Below are 27,005 nucleotides of genomic sequence, written 5' to 3' on the forward strand. Positions count from 1 at the left end.
AATATTTCACTCAAAAGATTTCTGTTATTCTTTTACTTACCAAATGTATGAACATGCACATGAGAAAAACATCAGTGAAAATCTGGTTTATAGTCCTGCATAGCCAAAATTTTTTACAAGTTTTATCTTATGTTTTTGATGTTGCTCAGTTTGAAATTTCAGGAGACCAAGAAGAAGGTTAATTGTAATGTCATACATGTTTGGGAAAATCATAATTTCTAACTTAACTTTTTATAAAAGAAAACAGAGTACAGGTATAGCTTGAGAGACATGGGAATGGTTGTGTCTGCTTCTGGTGCATTAGATGTGTCTTTGCATTTATAGTTTGCTTTAAAAAGTATAATAAGTATAATTTCCATAATTAGCCCATATTTCTACAAATATCAGTTTTCTCTATAAAACAAAAAAATCTAAATACAACCGTAGTGAACTTTGGTTTTGGTTTATTTATGAATTGTAGTAATAAAAAAATGAATGTATTTGTAAATCTTGAATCTTAAAAAGAGTGGAAGAAATACATGAGAAATATGATACTGAACAGATTTGGCTGGATGCTTATTGGAAAGTTTTGAAGCAAAAATTTGAATGTTGTGATAAAGAACCATGACTTAATGCTGTCCATTCATCTAGCAAAGTTTAGCTAAAAACATGCATTTTTTTTGAGAAGGCAAAAAATCTTTGAGCTTTCTCTGCTGTAATCTGTAGGAAAAACGAGCTGAATTTTACTTTTCACTTTTAAACACAAACATATTTGATTTGGGAGAATTGATTTTTGAGAAAAAGTTGGCTGAATTATTACCAAGTTTTGACTCATAAAAGGAATGGACAAAAGGAAGCACTTTATCTGGAAAGTCAGGAGTTTATTGTTAGTTTCATCAAAGAACTATTGTCATTCCAATTTCAACATTTTAGAATTATAAACAGTTAAAAAGATATACACACAAACTTTCTAATATCTTCCCTTTTTTACCCTCTGCACCACTGGGTCCTAAGGTCAGTGACAGCTGTTGTGTTTAGGGTGGGGGTGCAGTGAGTCGTTGCAGTGTCCTTTACTGGGAGGAGCCCAGTTCTCAGACTGTGATTTCTTCGTCTTCCATACAGGATCCATCTTGGGTTGTTCTTGCCTGTTTGTCATTATGCTTTGGGGCTTCATTGGGCTTTAATTCTGCATTAAAACTATAGCTGCTGTGTGTGGTGTGTGCTGTGCTTCATGCTCAGCTCAGGTAAAAGGTTCTTCTCCTTTTACCCATAATTGGGTTACACACAATGCCCAAAGTTGCACTTGTTTAATGGCCAGTCACAGATCACTAGGCAAGCTGCTTCTAGCCCTTGAGCCCCCAGGGTCGTTCAAAGCCTCTGCCTTCATCCCTCACCTGGACTCCTCTCTGCTGCATTTTACTGTAGAGATACAGACCGTGCACTCCACACAGTTTCATTGTTTGTTATTTCTCTTCATTAGTTGCAAAAACATATCTAATAGGTATTACACAATATAGTTGTGCAGAGCTAAGCAAAAGATAAAGCAAAGTGCATAGCAATTACCTGGACTTAGATAATTTCTGTTAGGAACAGAAAATATCAGTTAGGACCAGTCCTCTCCAGATAGGGGAAGACAAGACTCTCAAACTTGTGGTGTTAATTTAACGATAAGCTTCTGGCCAGTCACAAGAGACAGTACATCTTTATTTCTTTGTCTCCAAGGCCTGTAGAATGTTGCTGTTTTTCTGCGCCTTCACTTGCCAGGTGACATTTCTCCCATTTTCCCCATTGAGCCTTTGGAAGGAGAAGATTTTTACAGATATCAGACAGGCATCATGGTGGCACCGAAGTCTGATGGGCCGGGCAGAGATAGTGGGAGAAGGGAGAGAGGATGTGGTGAGAGCCTTTTGAGAGAGAGAAAACCCCAAAGAACTTCAAAAAAGCAGAATCTAGGAGATCTAAGAAGCACAGCTTGTGATGAAGTTGTATTGAAGGGATGTGAATAAATGGGGGGGAAAGATTGGAGAAGTAAATGCAATTTCTCCAGTTGCAGACCTCAAGAAGTCACAAGATTAACATTAAAAGCAATCTAATTTATTAAATATGCTCCTAAGTTTCTGACCCCTTAGGAAAGGTTTGGGAAATATTTTCAAGCTTTCTATCGCAATTGTGAGGACTAGAATATTAGCTTTTAAAATTTTATTGTAATGAGAATTTGGAGTTCAACTAAATTATAAAACTCTAAGACCATGGACTTTTAGAGTAAGAACTGAATAACCTAAGATGTTAAAATTAACCATATTGGCAACATGGCTTTCTTGCCTTCACAAAGCTGTCAACTGATGGGGGATGGGGGGGTGGGGTGGAGGGGGGAGAAATGTGAATGTTCCTTAACTGCATAACTTCAGCTGAAGTTATTATCTGAATAACTTCTTATCTGAATAACCTCAGCAAGTAACTTAGATACTCCAGCACATTACTCTCTTCATGAGTTCAAGGGTTCTGGGAATTAACAGAGACAGTGACGACAGTAGGTGAAATATGAAGTGTTTAGTATCTATTTCAAATTATTTTTTGTGACAAAGGCTAGACACAGCCTTGGGGTTTTGTTTGTTAGTTTGTTTATTTGGTTGATTGGTTTTTCTTTCTGATGTGAGTTTGTATCTCTAAAAACATTCTAGAATATATCTTTATAAATGGCAAATGCCTAGAAAGGAGACTTTGATTTAGCAAGAAGAAAACCGGTTTTGTTGTGAGCAGCCTTAGTGCTCTCTGTCCAGTGACTGCACAGCCAGATTTGTATGAATAATCTAACAGAAAAGCCATATAGCATCTAGTTTTAGTCACTGCTGTCATATTTCTATATTTAATCAAGAGTTATTATAGAAATACTCCTTTTAAAGTAATAACAATGTCACATGAAGATTATCTCAGAGGACTGTTTGTATCTCTTATGGTTATGACCTAAATTATCTATATTTATAGCACATCACAGATCTGAATACCTGTGACTTCACAGTTTCTGCTGTGAACTTCAAGTTTTAGTCAATCATGAATGCATGCAACTAGCAATATAAGCTTCTTTATTGTAGTCTTTTAGACCTGTGCAACATTTTTCCACGGTAAAATGCTCCCATTCTTTGAGCTGGTTACACAGCAGAGTAAGAACAAAGGAAAAACTGTTTGCCATGGTCCTAGTCTATGCATGCTCACTGGTTATCCTTGATCTGTATTATTCTGGTAAGAATTTGCTGTGTTAGTAATTTTGTATTTTTAAAGAAGAGGCTTACCTTTTCCTCCTTGAAAGATGTGTTATTCAGGATTTCTGTCTCTCCAACTTCCCCTTTGAGACTGGTTCTTCAATGTGATATTCTTTATACTTGAAGTTATATATGTGATTTCTTAATTACCCTTTGTGATGCTTGGTCATTTTTTTGTCCAGGACTAATGTCGAATGAAAGGCAATTTATGATTATTGCATTAAAGTAATGGCCTTCACAATTCATAGTTTTTATCATATTAGTTGCAAAGGTTACTAATGGAAATAATAATATCGAATGGAGGACAGTAATCCTGCTAAATTGGAATTGATTATATAGTCATATACTTGGATAGCTAATTGAAATTCAAGCATCTTGTATTAAATGCAAAATTGTTACTGGTGAATTAATGCAATAAAAAAACCCAAAAGCTTTTCTTTTTGACCACTTTCACCAACATCTTTATTAAACACATTTTTGTTTTAAATTAGCAATAGACATTATTTCAAAACATCCGGTTTATGACACTTTGAAAACAATTAGTTATTTGTATTCTCCTGTCATGATAGCACCTTAGAGGATACTTCACTCTTGATTTTTACCATGTAGATTGTTTTACCTTAATGAGTTGTATTTTCAGTTGCCAGGGAACTTTCTGATGGATATAGAAGTTGTCTGACAAGGTATGTCAGAGGCAAAATTAAGCATCTGATTCCTTATGGGTTTGGATAAAACTACTTGAAGAATTTTTTTTTTCCCTTTCCTTACCAAAGACTGATAAGATTAACTTACTCTGAAATAGATTAACTTCTGGAAAGTGGTTGTTATTTTTTATACTTATGTAACTTAAGCAAAACTATTCTTACACTTATCTAAAAGTTGTTTGCTAATAATTTGATCAAAACCCATACTCCCTAATCCAAATCAATTTTTAAGCATAATTTGGGGCAAGAAGTCTGTAACTTTTGATCAATGTAGCTTCATTACAGTTTGGAACAAGTAAATGAAATAAAAATTCACAGCCTGTAGAACAATTTCACTTTTTATTTTATGAAGAGAAAATTGCTCAAAAGCAGAGAGACTGGAGATCTGTCATTCATGGACTGCTTATACAGTAGATAGTGAGTTGCTTTCCCTTAGCTTGTTCTCAGCAGCAGCCTTTTGCATGCCATAACCAAGGCTGGGAAGAAGCATCTCTCCGAACAGTTTTAGTGGAAATATCTGCTACAGCCCCCAACTGTCTTGTTGATTAAGATCCTGTATAGTATATTCTTAAAAAATTAATTAATGGGCGTACTATCTGTTCAGCTTTGTATTTTAGCTGAATTAAACAGAGGGGTGAGAAGAGGAGGGATGAGCCTCCCAGGAGAGGAGGGTGCAGCTGCCAGGAGCGACTGCTGTGGGGGCACATTTGGAGAGCAGCACCAGCCAACAGCCATTCCACCTTGTCCCCTCGGGCAGCAGCTAGCTGCGCTCTGGGCTCCCTCCTTTGTCACCTTAATGCGCTCCATTAAGTTCAATAAGGATTTTATCACCAGAGTTCTGGTCAAGAGAAATGCAATGCTTTCTTAAGTTTTTTATGCAGTTCGTACTTGCATTTTTCACTAAAGCAATTTGTTATTATGGTTTGCTGTGCTCTTCCATCTTCCTTGGGCATGCATGTGGAAGATGGTCGTGCTTTAGTATACTATAATAAAAAAGAAAATCTGTCCATTATATTACCTTGCTGAAAGGGTGGAGTAAAACCAAGACTGATCCTGCTCATTTTAATTTACCAGGGAATCACATTAACTTGTTTCCCTGCCAAGGTAGCAAACTGAGTTCAGTAATGTTGCTCAGTGTTGACAGGATATCCTGACACTGCAACCACAATATTTAGCTCAAAAACTGCAATTAGTTTCCATTCTCTCTGAAACCTGGGGGCCTGGAGGGATAGGATACTGAATGGAAAGCAACAGTCAGAGAGAGCACTGCAGTGGTCAGTGAGATTTCTGAGGAACAGGATAACCAGAGGCACAGAGACCAGCCAGGTTGGAAAGTCTGAAGCTGGATTGAGCACTGGAGGGGAATTGTGTCTTTTCCCCACACAGCCTGTCAGCAAGGGAAACAACAGAGGTTTTGGCTGCTGCTTTGCCCTAGGCTGAAGGAATTAGGTCAGGACAGTGAAATCCAGAAGGCACTTGGAAACTTCTCTAACCTGCAGAAAGGTCTATGAGGGCCAAGAGGATGCCTGTAGTTAAAGCTGGAGACATCCTCCGTGTCCTGGTGGGACGAGGGAAGATACTCTTTGTGAAGGGCTACAGTGTTTTTTTCGAGGACAAGAACTAGTGAAGTGCATAGGAGTGGCAGATATGAACTGCTATATTTTCATTGCTGTCTTTATTTATGTCTTCTGTCTGGTAACTCAGTTACCCTGTACATAGATTGCCTGTAAAGATGACACACAAATCACGTCTTCTGTAGCATATGTTAACAAAAAATCGAATAAGTCACAGATTTTTTGCTATAATCTTAAGATATTGTCATATTGTCTGTCCAGAAGATACCCTTTATCCTCTACTTCAGAGACTCGTGTTACTTGTGAACGTTCTCATTTTCCTCTGTGTGCAAGGAAAAGAGTGGCAGTTGCTAAGCCTCAGAAGATATTAGTCCTCTCCTTCATATGCATTTCCCATTTATAGAAGTGCTATGCCTGGGCTTAACATGCAAGTTTACTTTCCTGGCCTTTTGGCCTTTTTCTATTCTTGGTACTGAGTACAAGTATTTGTATCATGAGCTTAATTGTTTTTTTCTTTAAAGTCAGACACGGATAGCTTGGACTTAATTCAACCAGTCTTATATGTGTAAGATGAAGAAGCAAACAAGTCAACAGACCTATACCAGTGTGATAAAAGAAAAAAAAAAAAAAAAAAGGTAAAATCTTCACAATACTGGAAGCAGTTCGTGAAATGTTGATGGGAGAGAAGTGACAACGCCAGGGAGTCTGGTGGTTTGTGAGGTTATGGGAAGTGAAAGCTAGTCAGCTACCATTACCCTTTGTTGACCACTTTGATAGGGTGAACAAAAAGGTTAAAGGTTTCATGTTGTTTGCTTCTTCCCTCTTCCTTCTGGGAACAGTTGTGTCCCTTTTCTTGGCTGGATCAGCAGTAATGTCGTGACCTCATGAGGCATTTTCCCAGGAATTAAAGTCCCCTCCCTCTGTTCCTTACCCTCCTGCATCCCATGGGATGGTGCTTCTCTCAGCAGTCTGATTAAATAACTCCCTCAGAGAAGAAGGATGTGTCTCCCAAGGTCTTTTCACTGGGGTGGTAGGATTTTCTCTTTCCAGTAAAGAAACAGTATTTATAATGAAGGATCTGTCAGAAGCTTGTCTCTGCTATGCTTTTAAAGGCTCTAAGCTTTTCCTAAGCCTCTCAAGGGTTACTGGGTCAGCTACAGCTTCTGCTTCCTGAGGAATTCATTGGTTGGTTTTGATGTTAGTGGTTCAAATCTGGTATAATGTACTAAGCTGGTGAAAGGCAGCGTGTTCTTCACTTCTTGGAAGGGCAGAAAAACACTCTCAAAGGTGGCTTGAGAAAACACAGCTTTTTGACATAATGTCTTAATGTTACCTATTGTAAAGTTTAATGTTTAATTGAATTTGATGTTTAGGATAATAAATGTAGTTTGTAGACCACAGATCCTTTTTTATACTGAATGTCTCTTTCTTGAGGCTGTCCTGTTACTGGACTACTACAAAGAGAAAGCAGTTCCCCAGTGCTACTGTTAGACGTTCTTTTTCTGTGACTTTGGCTTTTGGTTAATCACAGAGTGTGGTGAACATCTGTGTTTTGGTCACACTGGTTACACGTATTTTGCTTTTACCTGCTCACCTATCACCACAAAACTTAAGCATACCTGCTGTGTGTAAGACTTCTACTCCCTCTATCAAATTTGTGTGAAAAACTGAGAACTTAACTGGGTGTAGAAGTCATGGCGTGTGGGATGGCTGCTTGGGCAGAGCACAGTCTCACTCACCTTAGAGTTCGATGCCAGGAGCCGCATTCCCTTGGGCACGCAAATAATACTGGCACGGTTAAACCAGAAGGGGTTGGGAGATTTATGAGAACATTGAGTTACATGGCCAGAACACATTATACTGAGCTGGACTGTAAAAAAGGGGGAATACTTCCAGCTTAAACTCTGTTTATAACTTCTGTGTTTGACTTGCTACATAAAATGAGAATAAACAAAAGTAGTCAATTTACAGTTTCAACTGATGAGAAGAGTTACTTGGTGTTTGTTTTGTAGCTCCAATCACAAAAGTGCAAACATCTGGAAAAGATAGAATTTGTATGGAATTTTTTTATTATTATTATTTTTAGACAACAGAAAACCCCAATCCAACACATAAGATAACAGACTTGCTGCTTAAGCAGCAGCTATCTGCTTGTGGCATGGCAACATAGCCAGGGCCAACCCTGCTACCCAGGGCTGCATTTGCCAGGGTTCCTTGATTCCTACCACCTTGCTGCAGTGTTGCAGTCAAGGAGGACAGAATCATGATAAAAATGTGTGACTGAGGCCAGGCAACTCGCCATCAAAATGCCTCAGCTACTTTAGGAGCTGCACTTCATTGCGACACTGAATTTTTTAGGTTTCTGGTCACTTCCCAGATTTTCCTTCCTCTCTGTGGCCCCTAGGTCTATCATATAAATATTTTGGCAAAAAGGTCTGCCCAGCCACATAGAGCAGGCAGATAGTGAGCAGTTTTGCACTTAGATTTGCTTGTGACCTTCCTTTAGCTCTTGGCAGAACAGCTGAAGGTGACATGGGGTACAGATGAAAAAGAAGGAGGGGGAATGAATTCTAAAATATATTCTGAGCAATAGGCTTGCTCAAGTGTCCTTGCTTTGCTGGCTGCTGTGCTTTTGTTGTCTGGGGAGAGCTCTGTTGTAATCACATCAGAGCTAAAGCTAAAGACCAGATCTAGCACTACTTCTGATTTTCTCTGTGAGCAGTGCTGAGATGCAGGGTGGTACTAGCTCATGTGCTGGGGCTTCCAGTGGCCCAGCAAGCACAGTCAGCTGCTGCTCAAAGGCAAGAGGCAGAACAGCATCCCATCAGTTTTTCTTCTAACATGCTTTTTCACAGCTTAAGCTGTCTCACTCCTTCTCTCTTTTTTGCCTTTTTCTTTATTTATTTTTCCTCTGTGACAGTTTTGTCAGTCTTCAGGGTGTTTTAAATGTCACATTTGTGGCGGGTGTAAAAAGCTTTGGATGAGTGAATTCTATCACTTCCCTGTCTGGCCTATGGAGGCCAAGCACTGGTTGCCTGACCCTCTGTGTTGGTTTTCGTGCAGCAGATAAATGAGCAAAATGAACTCTGGAGTACCACCTTGTTCACATCTCTTGTCCTTTTTCCTGCCTGTTTCTTGGGAGAGTGGGTGTTGTGAAATCACTGCACTACCATGTGACTTTAGGATTGGGACCAGCCTGGGAGTAGCAGATACCTGATGCTTTTCTCTCTCTACCTTAGGTTTTGAGGGTTGACTCTGTGGGAAAGTCTGAATATCCATGTTAACTTCTTGTTAATGTCTTTTGGGCTCAGCAGTCCAGGATGTTTCTCTGGCTCCTCTGAGCTTCCATCTCCTGACATACTTTCTACTTTGTTTCTGTGTTTTTGTAATCTTTCTGCTCTCAGATAGGCCTGCCGCCATTGTAGTTGGCTTAATCTGTCTGTCTTTCATACAAACATGGGGAGCCTTCTTATTGTAAAGGGATCAAGGGGTGCTTTGCAGGACACTTTTCTGCACTTTCTGTATCTCAGTAAATTGCTACCTGACCTGACCTATAGGTGACTTCTGCTCTGAGTAAGGTTGTTCTTTTTTTCAAAGCTTGTTTCCTTCCTTCCTTGTTTCCTTCCTTCCTTGTTTCCTTCCTTCCTTCTTTCTCTCTCTTTAATATTTAAGTGGTAGGAAGTGATCAAACTTTTGACATAATAGCTGGCAAGGACTGGAGATAAAGTCAAAAAGTGAAATAATTTAGTAAAATCGACGTTTTGATTTTTAAAATAAACTTATGTAAATGTGAAAAACTTCACAGAGTAAAATAAAATTAAGACTTAAAGGGATTTCAAGGCATTCCCAAGAAGTCTGTTCTTCTACGCACGGCATAGATATTGTATAACTTTTCCCTGAAACCTCTGACAGTTAAAAATAAGTAATTTTCTGTATTCTGCCTGCTGTTTTCTACGCCTCTTACCATCTTTGATGCTTCTGTCCAAACTATTACTCTTCTCCCCACACCCTCTTCTTGAAGCTGCCTGAGATGGTGCAGCACGTGCTGCATGAGGCCCCAGCCGCTCTGAAATTGTGCGGAAAGATTGTTTTGGGCCATGTGGGTTGTATTCTTGCCTGGTTGTCTTCCATGGAGTACTGTCTGTCACACATTTATGAGAGTCCCTTCTAATTGTGATCCAGTTCTTCAATCCTGTCATTAAGACAGGCATTGCATCAGAAACATGTCTTGCTGACAAAGTTGATGAGTGTCTGGCCATCTGCAGCTTTCCTGATTAAATTGTGTTCTATTTGTCATTTACATTATTCTTCCAGTTTAGTAAGACAGTGTTGCAGACTTGCTGCTTTCTTCCACAGCTGAATCACAAAATATTCTGATTGGAAGGGACTCACAAAGATCATCGAGTCCAACGCTTAAGTGAATGGCCCATACAGAGATTGAATTCACCATGCTCTAACCAACTGAGCTAATCTCAGGGTCTTATAGTTTCCCCCAGTTCAGTATCATTTGTAAATTTAAGAAGGACATTCTGTCTCCCATCATCCAGCTAGGTAAAGGAAATTCTGAATAGTAATGGACAAGGAACACAACCTTCATAGCAACTGTTAACTTTTCCAATCCATTGTGCACTCCCCTCAGAGGGGCAAAGTTCAGAGCATCAGTCAGTCCAGCAGAGAGAGGGTTCTCTGCCGTCTGTGTGTTCTCCTGTAGAAAGAATTAGGGCTGTGTGACATATATTGTTACAGAGACTCTCCTTGTTATCTTTGCTTTCTTTGCCTAAGCTTTTTTTTTTTTTTAATGTGTTTTTTTCTAGGAACTGAAGTTAGCTCAACTGTTTTTCCATTTGTCTTAGTCCTTTTTTTTTTAATCACTGTGCTTCAAAAATTGCCAGAGCAAAATATACTATACCTGGAGGTTTATTAAACCTCTGTCTCACTCCTGTTTTTCTTTGTCTACCCTTAATTTTCATTCCTTCATAATCAGGGTGAAATTTTAGACTTTTCCTATGGTTGAGAGAGCTCTTTTCTTGATCTATTTTTACTATTAGTAAAATTTAAAAGCAAGAGGAAAAATATTTTTATCATTACTATTTCTATAGAATTTTATGCTGATTTTTCCCATTTGTTCATTATATTGTATTAATGTAATTTCCCCTTTAGTTTCAGGTTATGAATTTTCCATTTTTTTCACATAGCTTAGTTTGTGCTTGTGCCCTTAATGTTATTTCACTGAGGACCTGTCACTTTCCTGAACTGTTTTTTTCCCTGAGAATTGCTTCCCATGGAAGCACTTATACTTGAGAATACACTGAAAGTATAATAAAATCTGCTTTCCTGGAGGGCATTGTATTCATTCTCCTGTTATCACTCTTTCCTCACTGTTGATGAGTTTTTCCAACTCCTGATCATTTCTGTCTTTCCACTTTCATGTTTTGAACAGTTTCTACCAACTGATTAGAAACAAACCTAAAAGAGCCCCCTTTATTTTGTTTTGCCTCCTTGTGGCTTCCAGCACATTCAGTCATTTTACTCTTGCACTTCTTGGTTCCGTTCTCCATAAATTTCTACATGGTTTAAATATAGCATTAAGACAATGAACTATCTTTATATAATTGTTAATTATTCAGATAAAACCCTTATTATCGTCTTTAGGCTTGATTACTTTTAATGTGTCTCTTTCATGTATCTTCCTTGGCTTGCTTGTTTTTTTCCTAATTTTATCCCTAAATCAAAGAGTTTCGATGGTCTGTCTCACAATGCTTTCTGAACTTCAGAGGAGGCCTATTTATTTTTGTTTTAGGAAGCATAGTTCTTCTCCAATCCAGGAAATGTTACCTTCTTCATGTAAACTCTGATTATGCAATTATCACATAACTCTGTTTTGCTAATTAGACAGGATTGCTGTTGTGCAGTGGACTTCCACTTCCTTCCACCACCATATTGGTGAGAATAAAAAGTGACAACAAAAATTTTGTGTAAATTGTTTAGTGATACATAAACAGAGGAATTAATTATATATTTTTTTTTAATTGGGTAATGGTTAATTAGATACAACATCTGTATTGCTTCATGTGAAACCAATCTTTACAAACCTATCATGATAGCATACACTATTAAACAAGAGTTATTTTACAGAGTATATTTGAAAACTTAAGCACATGTTGCATTAGAGCAATATGAAAATTACAAAGCTGTGTAAAGGTAATATTGTGTTTATATTTAGTAATTTTAAGTAATTTTTATTTCCATTATGCAGAGAAGGATTCATTTTAAATGAAAATGAGTAAAACATGCTTTTGTCTCCCAGCATCTGGCTCAAAAACTACCACAGCCACGAAAAAACATACTAGAAATTTTTGCTTTGATATCAATTAATTTTTTAAGTTTTTCATGCTAGCAAAAAAGGGTATTTCTTTGGGATGAAATACAAATGTAAAAAAAGCTTGAAATTTATTGTTTAAATAATAACTACTGACTTCATTGTCTTTCCATTCTCCATATTTTGCAAAAAGTTTTTATTCGCAAGAAGCAGAATGTTTTAACAGCATTTCAGCTTAATATTCTACTCTTAAGATTCACTCCAGTTTCCTAATTTCTTTAGGTAAATATGGAAATATAATACATGTATGTATAAAACTCATTTAAATTTCACGAAAGATAAAGAGCAAAATTCTACCATCTGTTGTCCTGTATCCCTGGTACCACTTTGTGCACATGGGTTATGTCATAATAGCCATTTATAACCTTTTGGTTGACTACCAGCAATTCAGAAAGGATTAAATATCCCTTTGGAGTATAGCCACAGAATTTATGTAATTCTGATACCAGAGGAAAGATACAGAATTTTTAAATTGTTCTTTCAGACGCTTTAAAGTGTGCAGTTTAAATTGCTTATTAGCAAACCATATTTGCTGTCCACTAATTCTCTGTATCACATAAAAATATCGTTTATTCACTGAGGGTGTTGAGGCACACTGGCATGCACAGAGCTGCATCACTAGATCCATGGTCGATGGCATACATCAACTCTTTACAGGGAAAGGTACTTCGGGGGGATAAACAAGACAGAACGGGAGAGAAGGAGAAAAAAAGGCAAGGGGAGCCTTGGCCATCTGGAGAAAGAAGGGATGAGATCCTTGGCTGAGTGTCCTCCTCCTCCTCCTCCTCTGAATGTTCTCCCCTGTACCATATGAGGCAATGGTAGAGAAACTAGATTTTGAATTCCTCTAATATAAACTAGACCCTACAAAATAAAGGGCAAGACAGTTTGGGGGTTGGAAGGGAGACGGGCTGATTCTCAGGGCAGTGACAGTCACTTCCCAGGAGAACCTGCTGCAGCAACAGGTGATGACATGTAAAGCCCCGTGTAATGTTGAGCGTGTAAATGGCAGCTGCTTATGACTAAGACACCGGCATGTGTAGTACCTGTTGTCTGTGGATAAAACAGGTGTGTGCAGGTAGGCAGCTGTATCATACCAGATGGATTCCCTGGTAAGACTGATCACAGACAGCTCCACTTGCTTTGGTTCAAGTTGAGAACTGTGTCCCTGCATACTCACAGAAAATTCAGTCTGCTAAGCCAAAGAAAGTAGAGTAAATTAAAAATGTCTAGAAACCCAAATTAGAATTCTTACTGCCACTTTGCATTTTAATGCCACGTCTCTTTTTCTTACAAAAGAAAATTTTTACAATTCTGTGTCATTTTATTTTATGCTTTTACAATAACTCTTGCTGCATCCAGCTTGGAATGAATCCTCAACAGTTCTACGCTATAATAAGAGTAAGGTTTATTGCCAGCTAATGTTTCATCTGCTGGCTAGATGACTAGCTGTGCACCAGCTGTATAATATATTCTGTAAGGATATCATCATCACAGCACTTCACTCTTGCATCTCATACACCCACCAGGAAACACGTTTTATCTTGTGCTCTGAGCAAGGAATCCAAATGAGATGCCTTAAGGAAAAGTAAATAAGAATATTAGGAAATATTAAAGAGAAGTAATTCTGGTTTTATCTCATTACTGTGAGGTAATGTTTTTGGAAAGGAATGAGAGGAGAGCTCTCATAAGTCTGTAGGTGCTGATGATGGGCTGCTCTTGGCACAGCTCAGATTCAGAGTGGCCCAAAGCCTGACTTTTAGCTGTCCTTTTGTTGGCTTCTCTCCTGCATGGTTCTGCCTGGTTTCTGGCTTATGTCAGAGAAACCCTGGTACTGCTCTAGCTTAATTCTAAATCTTAGGAGGATTTTTTTCTGGCGAAAAGGGGTCTCCAGAAAATATGACCATGGCCATGACTCTTCCTGTACCAGGGCAGGAGAACTGCAGTGCAACAACGGCTCTGTTGGTGCTAAACCTCCTGGGAACTCTTCTCTTCAAAGAGAAGGGGAAGGGGTAAGTGCTCAGTGGTCTCCCAGGTGTGCACAGGCACAGTGACGGTCAGGGTGAGGACTCAAAAATTGCCCTTTGCTTAAAGCACAAAAGGAGAATTACAACAGATACAGGAGAATTATAATAGATAAAGTTGTTGATGTAGAATTTATTCTTCTTATGTTTGTCATTCTGCCAAAATTATGATATTTGGCCTGATATTTTGTATGTTTCTTATAAGCTTTATGTAAACTTTATTTAAACAAAGAAACAAACAAACAATTGTAGATAAAACTGTGTTTCTCTGTGTTTTAGATAGCTCTAGTTCCCAAGTCTCATGGTTGTTCTGCTTTTAGCAAATATTTGAAGAGCAGAACCAGTATGCCTCAACTGTAATGCTCTGCCTCTTACAGAATATTAAACCATTTGGAGTCTATTAATTGTGATGGAAGTTGCAATGATTTTTGGCAGTGGATATAAAGATTTCAGTCATACTGATGGTATTTGAAAATGTCAGTGTGACAATAGAAATGTATTGCCTGAGTGATCTTTTTGTTGTTTGTTTTAATTAAATATGGAAAATTGCACATACACACATAATTAAGTAGAAAAACCTACAAACTGTGTATGCGATGTCAGATGCTCTAAAGCTAGAAAATGACAGATGTAAAGTGGTTTATGCTACCCCAGTTTCCCCATGCTATATATAATGTTTATAATGCTATAGACATTACTGTATAGTCTGATTATATTTAACAAGTAGTTTTGATTGGTTTGTTTCTCCTTTCTTGTCTAGGGATTGGTGCATTAGTTCCCTGCTTGGGGGATAGAGAGAGGCAAAAGGTTATTGATGCCATTTTAAAAAGAGACAAATCATCCCTTAGTGACCACTGGCTTTTCTCTTTTGAGCTGAGGGAGCCTCACTCTTTAATGGCCAAAATGAATCCATTGGAGGGGTGTAGGATGCTATAGAGAGATCCTTGAGTTTTACACATTCTTGGTTTGTTGCAAAGCGAGATCCCTCCTGCATGCAAGTAAGATATAGTATGTATTGCTCCCTACAACTACCTGAAAGAATGTTGGTCTCTACTCCCAGGCAGTTAGTGACAGGACAAGAGGGAAAATGGCCTCAAGGTGTGCCAGGGGAGATTCAGGTTGGGCATCAGGAAGAATTTTTTAACTGAAACTGTGGTCAGGCATTGGAATGGGCTGCCCAGGGAGGTGGTGAAGTCACTGTCCCAGGAAGTGTTCAAGAAATGAACACTGGATGTGGCACTCTGTGCTGTGATTTAGTTGACAAGGTGGTATTTTATCAAAGGTTGGACTCAGTGATCTTGGACTTCTTTTTCAACCTTAATGATTTTATGATTCTATGATTCCGTAATACTGAGGTGGGGGAAAATAAAGGATTATGAAGTTAATGGTTGAGCTATAATACTATACATAGTGAGGGCCAAGGTGAAGATACCACCACCATTCCCCTGAATTAAGGGTAGCCCCATTTTCAGTTTTCCTAAGCCTGGGATGTTCAACTTTTCAGGTTTCATTTACCACAGCTTTAAATATATGTGTTTCTGTGCTCTGTGTTTCTGTAATCTGTATCTGGGCTCTCAGGGAGATTTGCAGTAGAGATTCCATTTGAATTTGTAAATGAGAAGTATCTCAGATAGTGTAAGACCTACACAAACAATAGATAACTCAGGTGAGGGATAGGATAGCGTAAGCTATGGCCATAAAATGTAATCATGTGAAACGGGCAGGAGCATTGAGTCAGCTATGGTGTTTATCACGTCCTCACATAACTTCTCAATTTTGGTTCTGCATATGAGTTAAGAGCTAATAGAACATTTGACCTTAACAACTCTAAAATATCATTCTTGGAACCTATATTCATATAACCCCTGGAAATAGAGCAGTCTAGCTACAAAATGTATGTTTTGAACAAAGGAAGAATTTTTCAGCATAGTTGCTTAAAAAAAAACACACTTAAATTCTGTAAAAGTGAAACATTGTAATAAATATTAACCATTGGCTGTAGCAGTCATAGAGACTTTCTGATCCAATTGAAAAAATAAAGTGCAAAATTATTTAAACATTGGAACCAGCAATAAAACTTGCATGCATTAAGAAACTTGCATGAATTAAGAAACATTTTCAGCAATGCAGCATTTTCTCAAGAGCTTTTGGTAATAGTATCTACGTTTTTAACCAGCCACTGCATTGCTGATTAATTTAGTGTTTACTTTAGCTTGCTGTGTCACAGATTTATGCTTTTCCTGGAGAATTTTTGTTTGTGAATAGCCTGAAAATGTTACAGCAGATTTTTTCTCTATGTGAACCTCAGTTTAGCCAAAAAGCTAAGATGTACTAAAATGCTGTCTCATATGCTTAAAATATCTTATAAGCATAAAATATCCTCATTGTGACATTGAAAAAAGAACTTGAAATCGCAGCACAGTATTTTTATTGCAAATGACAGTTTTCATCTGCTGGCTTTTTCTGCCAGAATAAGCATGTTTTCAGCAAGCACAAACAGACTTTTTCAGCTGTGCCTGTTTCCAGCGGTTCCTGTTAACTACTCAAGTGGGTGGTACTGAAGAGCCACCTTTCTGGCACACTTGCATGCAGACAACACATGGCCACCATCAAGTTTTGGCATTATGCTCTAATGAAAAAAAAAGACCCTGCTCATATGAGAAAGCTCGGTGTGCGTCAGTAAAGCTATTTCAGTCTTTGCTGCCTCCTGAGCTGAATGTAAACCGACATTGGTGACTCTATTAAAATACGATTTCGCAAAAGGAAGTAGGAAACTTGACTTTCAAGCTGTGTGTGAAGATGAGCTAAAATAGTAACAAAAGTATCTCTAGAGAGTACTAGAGGACAAAAAAAAAAATTTCCTCAGAAGTCTACCTATTGTTAAGAAAAAATGGATCTGGCAGACTCTCTTTTGTACCAGCTAGATGTGTTAAATTTTCCTTCTCTTTAGCACTGAGACCAGGCTTTGCTGTAGGAGGGATTCCAAGGAACTAGAAGGATTCAAGAGATTTCCTCAGAAAATTTCACCAGTGGGCCTAGATCCTAAGGAAAATCATGCTTAAGCTTTAATAGCTGTTTCCATGCAGCAACACTTAGAGCCTGCCCAGAGTCCAAGAGGAAGGCTGATCATGGCAGTGGCTGCTGTAATGATCACATCTCCTTGCTGGCTGCTCTTGCAGGACGGTGCACATTGGTGTCAGGCACCAGAGAGCACTGGTTGTGACATTTCCTTGGCAAGAATTCAGTGAACCAACCCTTTGTAAGGTAATGGCTGGGAACAGTTTGCCTTGCTCTAATTTTGGAAATAGGTGAGGAAATGTACTCAGATCAAATAAATTTGTGTCTGACCACTTTTCTCCCAAATCCTTCATGAGGTATCCGTGCTATCAAAGGCTTAATAATTCAGAGGCGTTTGAATGTCATTCTACCATGGTTGTGCTTAGTCTGCTATGTAGTAACTACAATTGTACTGTGTTTTGCTCTCCCACTGTACTTTTCAGCTCCATCACTTTGTTGGAAGTGTTGAATAGAGCACAAACCTTCTTTTTAGATCATTTACACTTAGAACTGGAAATTGGTGATTTGTACTAGTAATAACACTTCATTTTGCATGTACTGAAGTGTAAAATCAAGTATTTGTTGACTATTGTAGATTTTTATTTCCTTCAGTCATTGATACATGACAGAACCATAGTTCCTGTATGTTTTTTCACCATCACAGTGGTCAAATACTGGAGCAGGATGCACAGAGAGGTTGTGCTGTCTGTTCTTGGAGGCGCTCAAGACTCACTTGGTCACAGCCCTCAGCAGCCTAATGTAACCAGAGCTGTTTTGGGCAGGGGTTGGACTAGGAGACACCAGAGGCATCTTCCTGCTTCAATTATTCTGTTGTTCTGGCTTGCTATCAGACTTGTTTGGTACATGCACCCACACCAATAAAAGAAAGCCTGATCTTTCCTGGGAAGTCAAATTATTGATCCCTGCTTTTAGCGACAGCAGCTGCATATGCTCTAATTTTCAGTTGGGACATGAATTGTTGTTGCTTCCTTAGCAATGAGATTGCTGAGCAGATGCTATTGTTAGAGATTGGACAATTACTTATCTGTAATGAGGCTCCAGCAATAATCAGCATTTAGGACAAAAATCTCCTGTGAATTGTTTATGTTCTCAGGTGGGGTTCATTATTGTTTCATGTGTAGCAGATGTATAAATTAATGTACAAAATAAAAAGGTAAAATAGGAAAGTTATTGCTTTTGCTTTTGCATTCTCAAGCTACTTTTGTGACAGTATATATTTCATAACATTGTAAATTTCTTTAGTAATGAAAATCATGTAATTCTCTAAAACATATAGCTTTTGAACTCTATCTGCTTTATACATCTGACTCTGTCATTAGCAGGGCAAAATACAGTGCCATGTTTTTAACACAGCAGTCGTTAGGTCATCAGAGTGCTATTGATCTTTGTCCTGTGTGGAGTATTAATATTGTTTATGGCCCAAATACTATGTACAGGGCTACTGTGTGGAAATAGTGCCAAACACAGGTCATCATCTGTCATATTTGCTCCCTACCAAGACTGCTAATGAAAAGTTCAGTAGCAGTAATCACTTTTCCCCAGCTGAAAGAAATGGCTTGGCATTTTAAATTTTCATGAGTTCAAACCTGCTAGCGATTTGATAGAGACCCATTATATTCATTACCCAAGAGAAAAATAATTCCTTGCTTTCAAAATATGGCTACATGCATCTGTAAAAAGTGGATAGGGTGAAGGATGAGTAGCTTTATGTAGAAGTAGGGAAGGAGTGGACTTGCGCTGAGACGCATTTTCTGAACTTTAACACAGATGCCAACTTTGACAAGCATTTTGTCAAAATGGTAACTGTAGTAGTTTTTTGAGGCAGTTCTTGTCTTTACTGGCATTGCCTATGTAAAGATGTATTCTGATTTCATATGAACTGGTGTAAATACAGAAGGGCCTTTACTGTGGGAATGATGTAACAGAGTAAGAAATGAGATTGATCAGAGATCCTAGATCAAGCCCAGGTGTATGAAAATGGTTTGGAGAATGCTGTCATCAGTTTTTCTACATCTCGGTGGTATATGGGGAATAGAGATACCTCAGTTATGAAACAACATTCCAAAAATTAGTGGCCATGAGGGAGATGACCTGTTCTGTGAGCAAATTCTGTGTCAAAAAATTTGTCATCTTGGCCAGGATCCACTGCCTCCACTGGGTTTATGGCACAGAATAAAATATCCAGAATGAGTTATAGGAATAAAGGGTCCTCTCATGTTTTGAGTACATTATTAGAAAACAGACTGTATTATTTTGCACTGTTATTGAGTGGAATATTTCTCAAATACAAATTCATCTGAGCAGGTGCAAAGTTGTTTAAATTGACAAATTGACTTAGATACAATGTGCAAATGCTTGTGTATGCGTCAATATGAGTTAGTCATAACATAAGACTAAGGGAATATAAGTAGTAGAGTATAATACTTCAGATAGTATGGACTTAGTAATGAGGTTGGTATGAAGATGTATTAAGTAAATATAACTTGTAAAGGAAGAAGTGAGATTCAGATAGAAAAAGAGAAAACTGACTAAGATCATTCTAGATCCACTTTAATTTATGTCCGTTGTCAAAGTGTACAGCCAAAGTTGGTTTAACAGTTGGTGAATAAGATTTTGTTGATTTATGTTCTGAGTTTAAGGTGGAAGCTGAAATTGGTTCATGAAGAACCCTGTTCCAGAGTATGTTTCCTGCTACCCTAGTGGTCCAGATGATGGTAATGTTCATGGTCTGGTTGTTCTCCTTGCGGGTTTATTCAGTCTGTTGAATGTTGTATTTTTATAGGAGAAAAAAAGAAAAAACAAGGTGGAAGTGTTCATTCTGAATATATGAACTTCTCCAGGCAACTTTGTTTCTCTAGAGAGAGATGAAATGTTAAACTGTTTAACATCTGGGAGCATCTGTCCCTGTAGTCCAGCCTGTGGATTAACTGAGTGCTAAACTGCCATCTCATTTTCATAGAAATTTAGAGAATGAACAGAAAGTGCTTAACTGTTTTGACCCAGTCTAATTTTAGAACTGTAGAATATGTAAGCAAATGCTAGATATATTTTAAAGTAAATATATGCGTATGTAAAAAAAAATATTTTTTTTCGTCAGATCCTAATTACATAAGAACGGAACTTTTCTAGTTCAAGACAATGTAGTTCAGGAAAACTAGTTAATTTGACAGTTCAGGGAAAGCTTCAGAATTATTTATTTATGTAAAAAGACTAGCATTTAACTTCTATAAATTAATTAGTTTTAAATATTCAATTAGATGAAGTATTGTAGTCTAATCCCATGATAATTTAGTCTCCCTTTCTACCAATATGACAAGTATCAAAAATGGGACATTCCATTTCTGGGAATAACTGTAGCTCAATGTTCTGTTTTGGTTTTCTGCTCATAGTTTTACATTAATTTTTTGATGGCAGAAAATGACTGAGGAGTTTTACCTGTCACTTTTCTTTCATGTTAAGATAGTTCTGGAGTAGTTTCCATTTTATTCTTGTTGTTGGATAACCAGATGTTGCCTTCTAACAGAAAATTTTCGATCACTTCTAAGAAGTATGTCAAGGACATTAACTTACTGAAGATGTCTGTTTATTGCAATGCTGCAAAGATTTTAAAGTCTGTAGTCAGCCTAAAGTCTTTCATCCACTGATACTATTAGGATTAAGTAACAATAGTTGAGCAATTTTTTATGTTTGCTAAAGAATATAGAAATTGGGAGAATGGATAAGCAAGCATACTGTCCCTCCTATCAGTGTTTGGCACAGATTCTTCCTCAATATTTCCATTTTTGTTCTGAGATATATTTCTACAATGACAGTTTACTATGCTTTACAAAATGATCATTCTTAATAACACCAAATTGTTTATTGGATGAGGTACTATTTGATAGTATTGTTTAGGACATTTGACAATTTAATGCTTATTCATATCTGTATTTTCAGTGTTGAAATTAGTAATAGCATAGAAAGCATCACCTCTGTTCGTCTGTAGTTTTTACATTCAGGAAGGTTTTTGGGTTTTATGTGAATATTATAACCCAGTAATTTATGCTATCTTGTATTTTTAAGGAAGATACATGATATTGCTGAATTCAGTGCTTGTGTGACCACTTCTTTGTGGCATGTCTAGTTCTATAATAGTTTGATATCTTTTATATAAAGTAAACGAGCAGCAGTAATACCGAGAGAATTGTAAAGGAGATGAATAAGACAAATTTGAGCTGCTAGGTAGTGGACATACTTGTTGCATCAACACTGCAAGGTTTTAATTGATGTGGATAAATCACCAAAATTTATTTTTGGATGATCACTCTCATAAATACCCATTTTCAGAAATGTAATCATGCATTCATAATCATATCATGATGTACTTCTAACAGTTTATCTGGTTACGACAAGGTTAACTCACGAGGGACTTACTGTTTACATACCTTTCTCTTATACTGGAGTCTAGAAATTTGTGTTAAGTGCCTAAACTCCTTTTGCAACACACTGTAAAAGGTCAGGGTATGAGAAAGATGCCCAACACAATGAGCTAAGCCAGCTCTTAGTTTTTATTGTGCTGATATATATATATATATATATATATATATATATATATATAAAAACCTGTGGCTATCATCTTCTAACATAGTATGATAGCTAATGATAGCTAATAAATACATCTACTAAACTGATCTAAACCCATTCCCTCTTTTAAATATTTTTCTACATATTTTTCCTGTTAATGGGTAAATGTGGTTGGCCTATCAGTTGTGTAAATGTATTTTTAAAATATTATTTGTGATTTAAACTTTTATTCCCTTGCATGGTACAAATATAATAAAGTTGTTCCTATAACCTGTATCCATTGAGTAACATACAGAGCATGTTTCAACAGCAATATGATTTTCCTTGTTGGAAGAAAATAGACACTTTAAAAATTATTATCTGTTTATTTTATTATTGCAGTTCACATATGACTCTAATTTTTTTTCCCTAGAACAGGTTACCTGCTTAGAAAAGCAATTGACTATTTGCAATGTTCTAATTGTGGCTTAGCAGCAAGAGAGACATTCGACGCTTGTTCCAACTTGTAAATATCGTCAACTGTATTTAATTTTTAGTCTGCCATTGGCTTTCTGGCTTAAATAAGTGCCTGTTTAAATTGTAGAATCATAGAATCATTAAGGATGGAAAAATCCTCTATGATCATTGAGTCCAACCATTAATGTAATGGTGACACTTTCAGTCCTTAGAGCCCTTCTACCCAAACCTTTCCTAAGATTCTTAAGGTTTTTTTACTAATTCCAAAAGAAGGAACAGATGGGTTGAAGCCCTTCTCCAGTAATTTCCTGATCGTCCCTTTGTACAAATGCGTATTTAGAGCCAGAATACCACGTAAACATGAAGCCAATTCTGCAGTCCCATTGCAAAATTTAATTCTGTTGAAACTGCAGGTTTCACTTCTGCAGGACACAGAGACTCTCTTGACCCCACTGTTATGAAAGAGGTTATTGTTTCTCCTTTTAAATTAGAAAGCCTTCCTAGAATGTGCACTTAGATGTAATTGTCTGTTTGTGGTAGTTCATTCAAATACAGGCTTATTTTAAGAGTTTTAAGGTCTGCTTTATTGGGACCCTGTGGCTTTTACAGCACATTAGACCTAAATTAAGCAATGGAGGGACCCTTCTCTCCATTTATTTTCAACTATCCTTTCCACAATTAGGTGGTATCATCCTGCCTTTAGAATTATTGATATATCTCCCTCATTATTTTATAATATATTTTAATGTAACAGGTCTCTGTCCTCTGGCACCATGCAAGTTGCCAGAGTAATCGTGGATAGAGCAGGCAAGGATTTCTGGAAATCAGAAAAATAGAGAATTATTTTTGTTTTCTGGTATTCATGTTTGCTGTCCTGAAGTAGGGGGTGCATTTTCATAATCTCTGTGTGGAGAAGAAAGGGAAGAAATTCCTTCCACAGGAAATAAGATTTATTTTTTTGCTTGTCAGCTCAGCAAAATACCATATTTTTAGCCAAGCTGAAATGATGATGGATACCAATTAATAAAGGCAAAATTGTTGTCTGGTAGAAGTTTTAGTATATTTTAGGATTAAGAGTTATGTCATGCCTCAATCACTTTTGACCATCTCTGAGACTTAGTTTAACATTTTAGAGAATATTTTACCAGCTTTAATGTATAGGCACTTCAGACTAGATAATAAGTGCAGTGTGGAGAATTCTGGGATGGGCTAAAAGTTTATCCAGGGATAGGACAATGGTGGGTCTTAGGGATACTATGTGATATCCTTTATTGGGAGACCAAGCTCAGGGTGGTGTTTAGCATAGAATAAAGCAGAACAAGTTCTCCTGTATTCTGGTTGTACCTTTGAGAAGAGGAAGCCCTCAGTAGCTGCAGTCTAGGCTGATCTGGATGGCAACTTTTATTCCAGAAAAGTGTTCAGCACCACTGGTGAAGGTGGAAGGCAGGGCTGGGGCCAATGGGGGTGCTGACTCTTCCAGGAACTGCTTGTTGAAAACAAAACTTGGCAAAATCCTCTAAACTCACTGGTGCCAGTGAGCAGTATAAGTTATAGAAAGAATTATGGGAATGAGGAAATCTCTCTGTGGCTGGTATTCAGTTATGACATGACAATCGTGGGGCACATTGCTGTGCTCTAAGAATGGCTTGCAGTAAGATGATTTGCACAGGGGTCACTGACAGCTGCTGGCACCTCTTCTCCAAATTTTTATTTTCCCTGAACACTACCAGGGGGCATGAGGCTGAGGTAAGCAGCACATGGGGGCCCAGATAAGAAAGGTGTGGAGGGACAATGTGGTGCAGTGCTGTGCTTTCCTTGGCATACCTTTTGCAGCTCCAGTGTCCCTGGGGCTGTAGGCTTTGTAGGTTTTGGAATCCTACCTCTTATGGGAGCCCCAAGCACAGAACTTGAAGCAGAACTGAAAACTAAGCATATTATATGGATCACCAACTGGATTGTAATTTCTAATTACTGATTTGACTTACCTCAAATTAATTCAGAGCTCTATCACTTGCTAAAACTCTGTTTTCTATGAAATGTGTTGATATGAAATAACTGGTGTTAGTAAAAGTGATTCTTCATTATGTTTTGCATGGATGCGATGAGAGTTCTCTGTAATTGTTATGATTTTGAAAGGGTAACTTACATAATCATCTGCTGTATATATGTTTGTACATATGTATGTGTTCCCAAGAGAAGTCTTCAGGCTGTTTATCTTTTCTTTTGCAGTCAAAACCTGTTGCATTTGCAGTTCGGACAAATGTTGGGTACAGTGCAGCTCATGATGACGATGTTCCAGTCCCAGGCATGGCCATCTCATTTGAGGCTAAAGATTTTCTTCATGTTAAAGAAGTAAGTAAAACCAGAGGAGTAGGTTTTGAGTATATTCGAGTAACAGTGTTACTATTCCACAGTGTTGAAAACACTTCACATTGTTAAAGCACTTTTCAAATGTTATTTAAATAAGATAAGAGTGTAAAAGGAACTGAATGTTCTTTTAAATGCTATACTTGTAGAAGCAATGATACAAATTCCTTAAAATCAAATAATTGAAGTGCAGAAAGCAAGCACTTTTCTTGTCTAGTGAAAATCCCTTATTTATAGCTTTAAAAGTCTTTGACTATTCAAAGATAAAATATTTGTGGTTTTTTTCTAATCTAGTACTATGAGGGTTCATTGAGACCCAGTAGCCCAGGGTTGCTTCTCTTTTGTTTGTGTGATTGCATCTCAGTTAACTCCAAAATCCTCAGGTCTCTTTTTTTCTCATTGAAGTTACTGACCCGGCACAGACAATATTTTGTTAACAGTTACATGCTGAAGAACTGGTATGATGTTTCAAGATTATAACCACTTTTATAAAAGGTGCTTTGCGTTCGCTGCATTTGCTCTCTTTTCCTGTAGTTTGGCTTTGAAAATTTTGAATTTTAACATTTTCAAACACCTAGAGTGATTTTGTTTCTTTGCTCTTTGCAAGACAATCCCAAAGAAATAACTTGGTGACTTTGCCATGCAGGCCCTCTCCTGCAGCGTGCTGCTCCCTTCTGAATAATTCCCTCATTTTTTGAGGTTCCCAACTTCTGTTCATATTCCATTGGGGTTTGTTTCAAAATGCTCAATGTGTAAATGGAAATTTATAGCAAAAGAACTAGAAAGTCAACTTAAGGTTGAAAGCAACCTAACCATGCATATGAAATTATGTCTTTGCCCCATTTTAGACTATCAAAAAATCCCTCAACAGTTATGATAGATGATGCACAGTGATTCTGGTGGTGCAGGTGCTTTGCAGAAGCAAGAAACATTCCTAATACAGAGATAGAAATACAGGTGGACAGAGACTACAGAAACACAAGAAATGGACTTTTAGTTCCTTCATGCCGATGACTAATGGTCATAATTTTCCATGTATAGTAAACATGCAAAAAGGGGATGCTTTTGCTTCAGACTGTATAGAGTGAAGGAAATGTTTTCTGTCTGATGGTGGTGTGAAAGAAGTGCTCTGTTCTGTCCTATGACAGAAATAGAGATGAGAAGGCACAGAGTCCTGGCAAAAGAAAAACATTATCATTCTCTGGTGAGTCTTGAAGCACTGGAAAATGTGGGTCAGTTTGGTTAGATCAAATGATTTTCTATAGTCATCTATTCCATTTGCACTTCAGATGAGGTGGTAGTCTCAGACTTCACATAAAGTGTTTTCCCTGTTTCCATATGAACCAGAAACACAGTGTTAGCAGTTTTTTGTTAAAGCTTATGCTTTTTTCCTCACAGCACAACTTAGTCTCAGATGTACAGATACATGGAAGAGTATCAGGATGAAAAATTTCTCTGAACTTTTCTGAATCTCCAAAAATACCTTGAAAGGAAGCTTAGCTCAGCTGAGTTGGTATAGTATCTGTGGCCACATGTAGCAGAGAGAGATGGACAAATAGATTAAAATGTTCTTGCAGCCTCAGATGTAATAGAAGAGGCACTCTGTGCTAATAGCCTTTAAACCTACCTGATTTTCTCTCTAAGCTGTCAAGGAAAGTCAGCTGCCTAGCAGTGCTAGACCAGAAGTGGGTTGGGGAAGGGACCATGTGACTGGGTCCGGATGCACCACTGGAGTGGAAAAGCAGGAAAGGATCTGCATGGAGTCAGGCTTGGACTTAGACTCTCTGATTCTGTGTTTGGCAGCAGCTCTTGTGTCTGGATGGGTTGAACCTCCCCAGAAGGATGCCCCAAGCAGCAGCCCCTTCCCTACATAGCTCTGTCCTCCCACTCCGTCTTCCATGGCCATGTCCTGCTCACTCTTCAGGGCTCTGTATCCCACCAGATACTGCTCCTTCAATAGTTTTGGTGTTCCCTGTAGTTAATGCTGGGAGAACTGAAATGTCCAAACTTCAATTATTTATGGAGATTAAAAGTAAAAACCCATATTTGACAATAAAATGAAGTGTTGCTTTTATATTTTATACCTAACTTGTCGCTAGAAATAAAGAAACCTAAGTTAATGTCCAATAAGTTTTGCCTGTGTAATGATGCCATACTGGACCAATGCCGTCCTCTTCTTGTCCCTGAGGACTGCTCACCAATTTGTGCTGCTGAGAGGGCTCAAGCAAGAAAAACCTCAGTTCAAAATGTACATGGAAAATGGTGAAAAGTATTGTAGTGATTAAGTATGGGGGAAATTTAGTTTCATTATTAGGTTACATTCATTAAAACTCAGTGGGCATAAAGATGAAGGATTCCTTCCTGCATGAAGAAATGTGTGCTGCATCACACTCACTTCTGAATATTTTGAAGCTTTAATGCATGGTCATAATTTTGCTTTGCATTTAATTCGTATTTTGTGTTTTCCCTTGGCACTCTGAGCACAGGTGAATTACAGAGAATCACTCACCCTGGCCAGCACTTTGGGAGCTGGACACCTTGCTACCGAGATTTCCACTATTGCTTTTTAAAATTAGAAAGTATTATGTGTGGTATTATCTTCTTATAAAAGTCTCTTACAC

At 37.8% G+C, this 27,005-nt stretch overlaps 1 protein-coding gene across 12 annotated transcripts in view; it reads left to right on the forward strand.

The window, feature by feature from the left end:
- CACNB2 (calcium voltage-gated channel auxiliary subunit beta 2) overlaps nt 1–27,005 on the forward strand; it is a 252,581-nt gene that overhangs the window by 184,500 nt on the left and 41,076 nt on the right. For all 12 annotated transcript variants that reach the window (XM_027893879.1, XM_027893880.1, XM_027893881.1 and 9 more), the window contains one exon: nt 24,247–24,369. In XM_027893879.1, the coding sequence (XP_027749680.1) occupies nt 24,247–24,369 (123 nt within the window). The remainder of the gene's footprint in view (nt 1–24,246; nt 24,370–27,005) is intronic.

The sequence above is a fragment of the Empidonax traillii genome, unplaced genomic scaffold (assembly GCF_003031625.1).
Source record: "Empidonax traillii isolate 1590-97213 ecotype Southwest subspecies unplaced genomic scaffold, ASM303162v1 scaffold409:size521033, whole genome shotgun sequence".
NCBI lineage: Eukaryota > Metazoa > Chordata > Aves > Passeriformes > Tyrannidae > Empidonax > Empidonax traillii.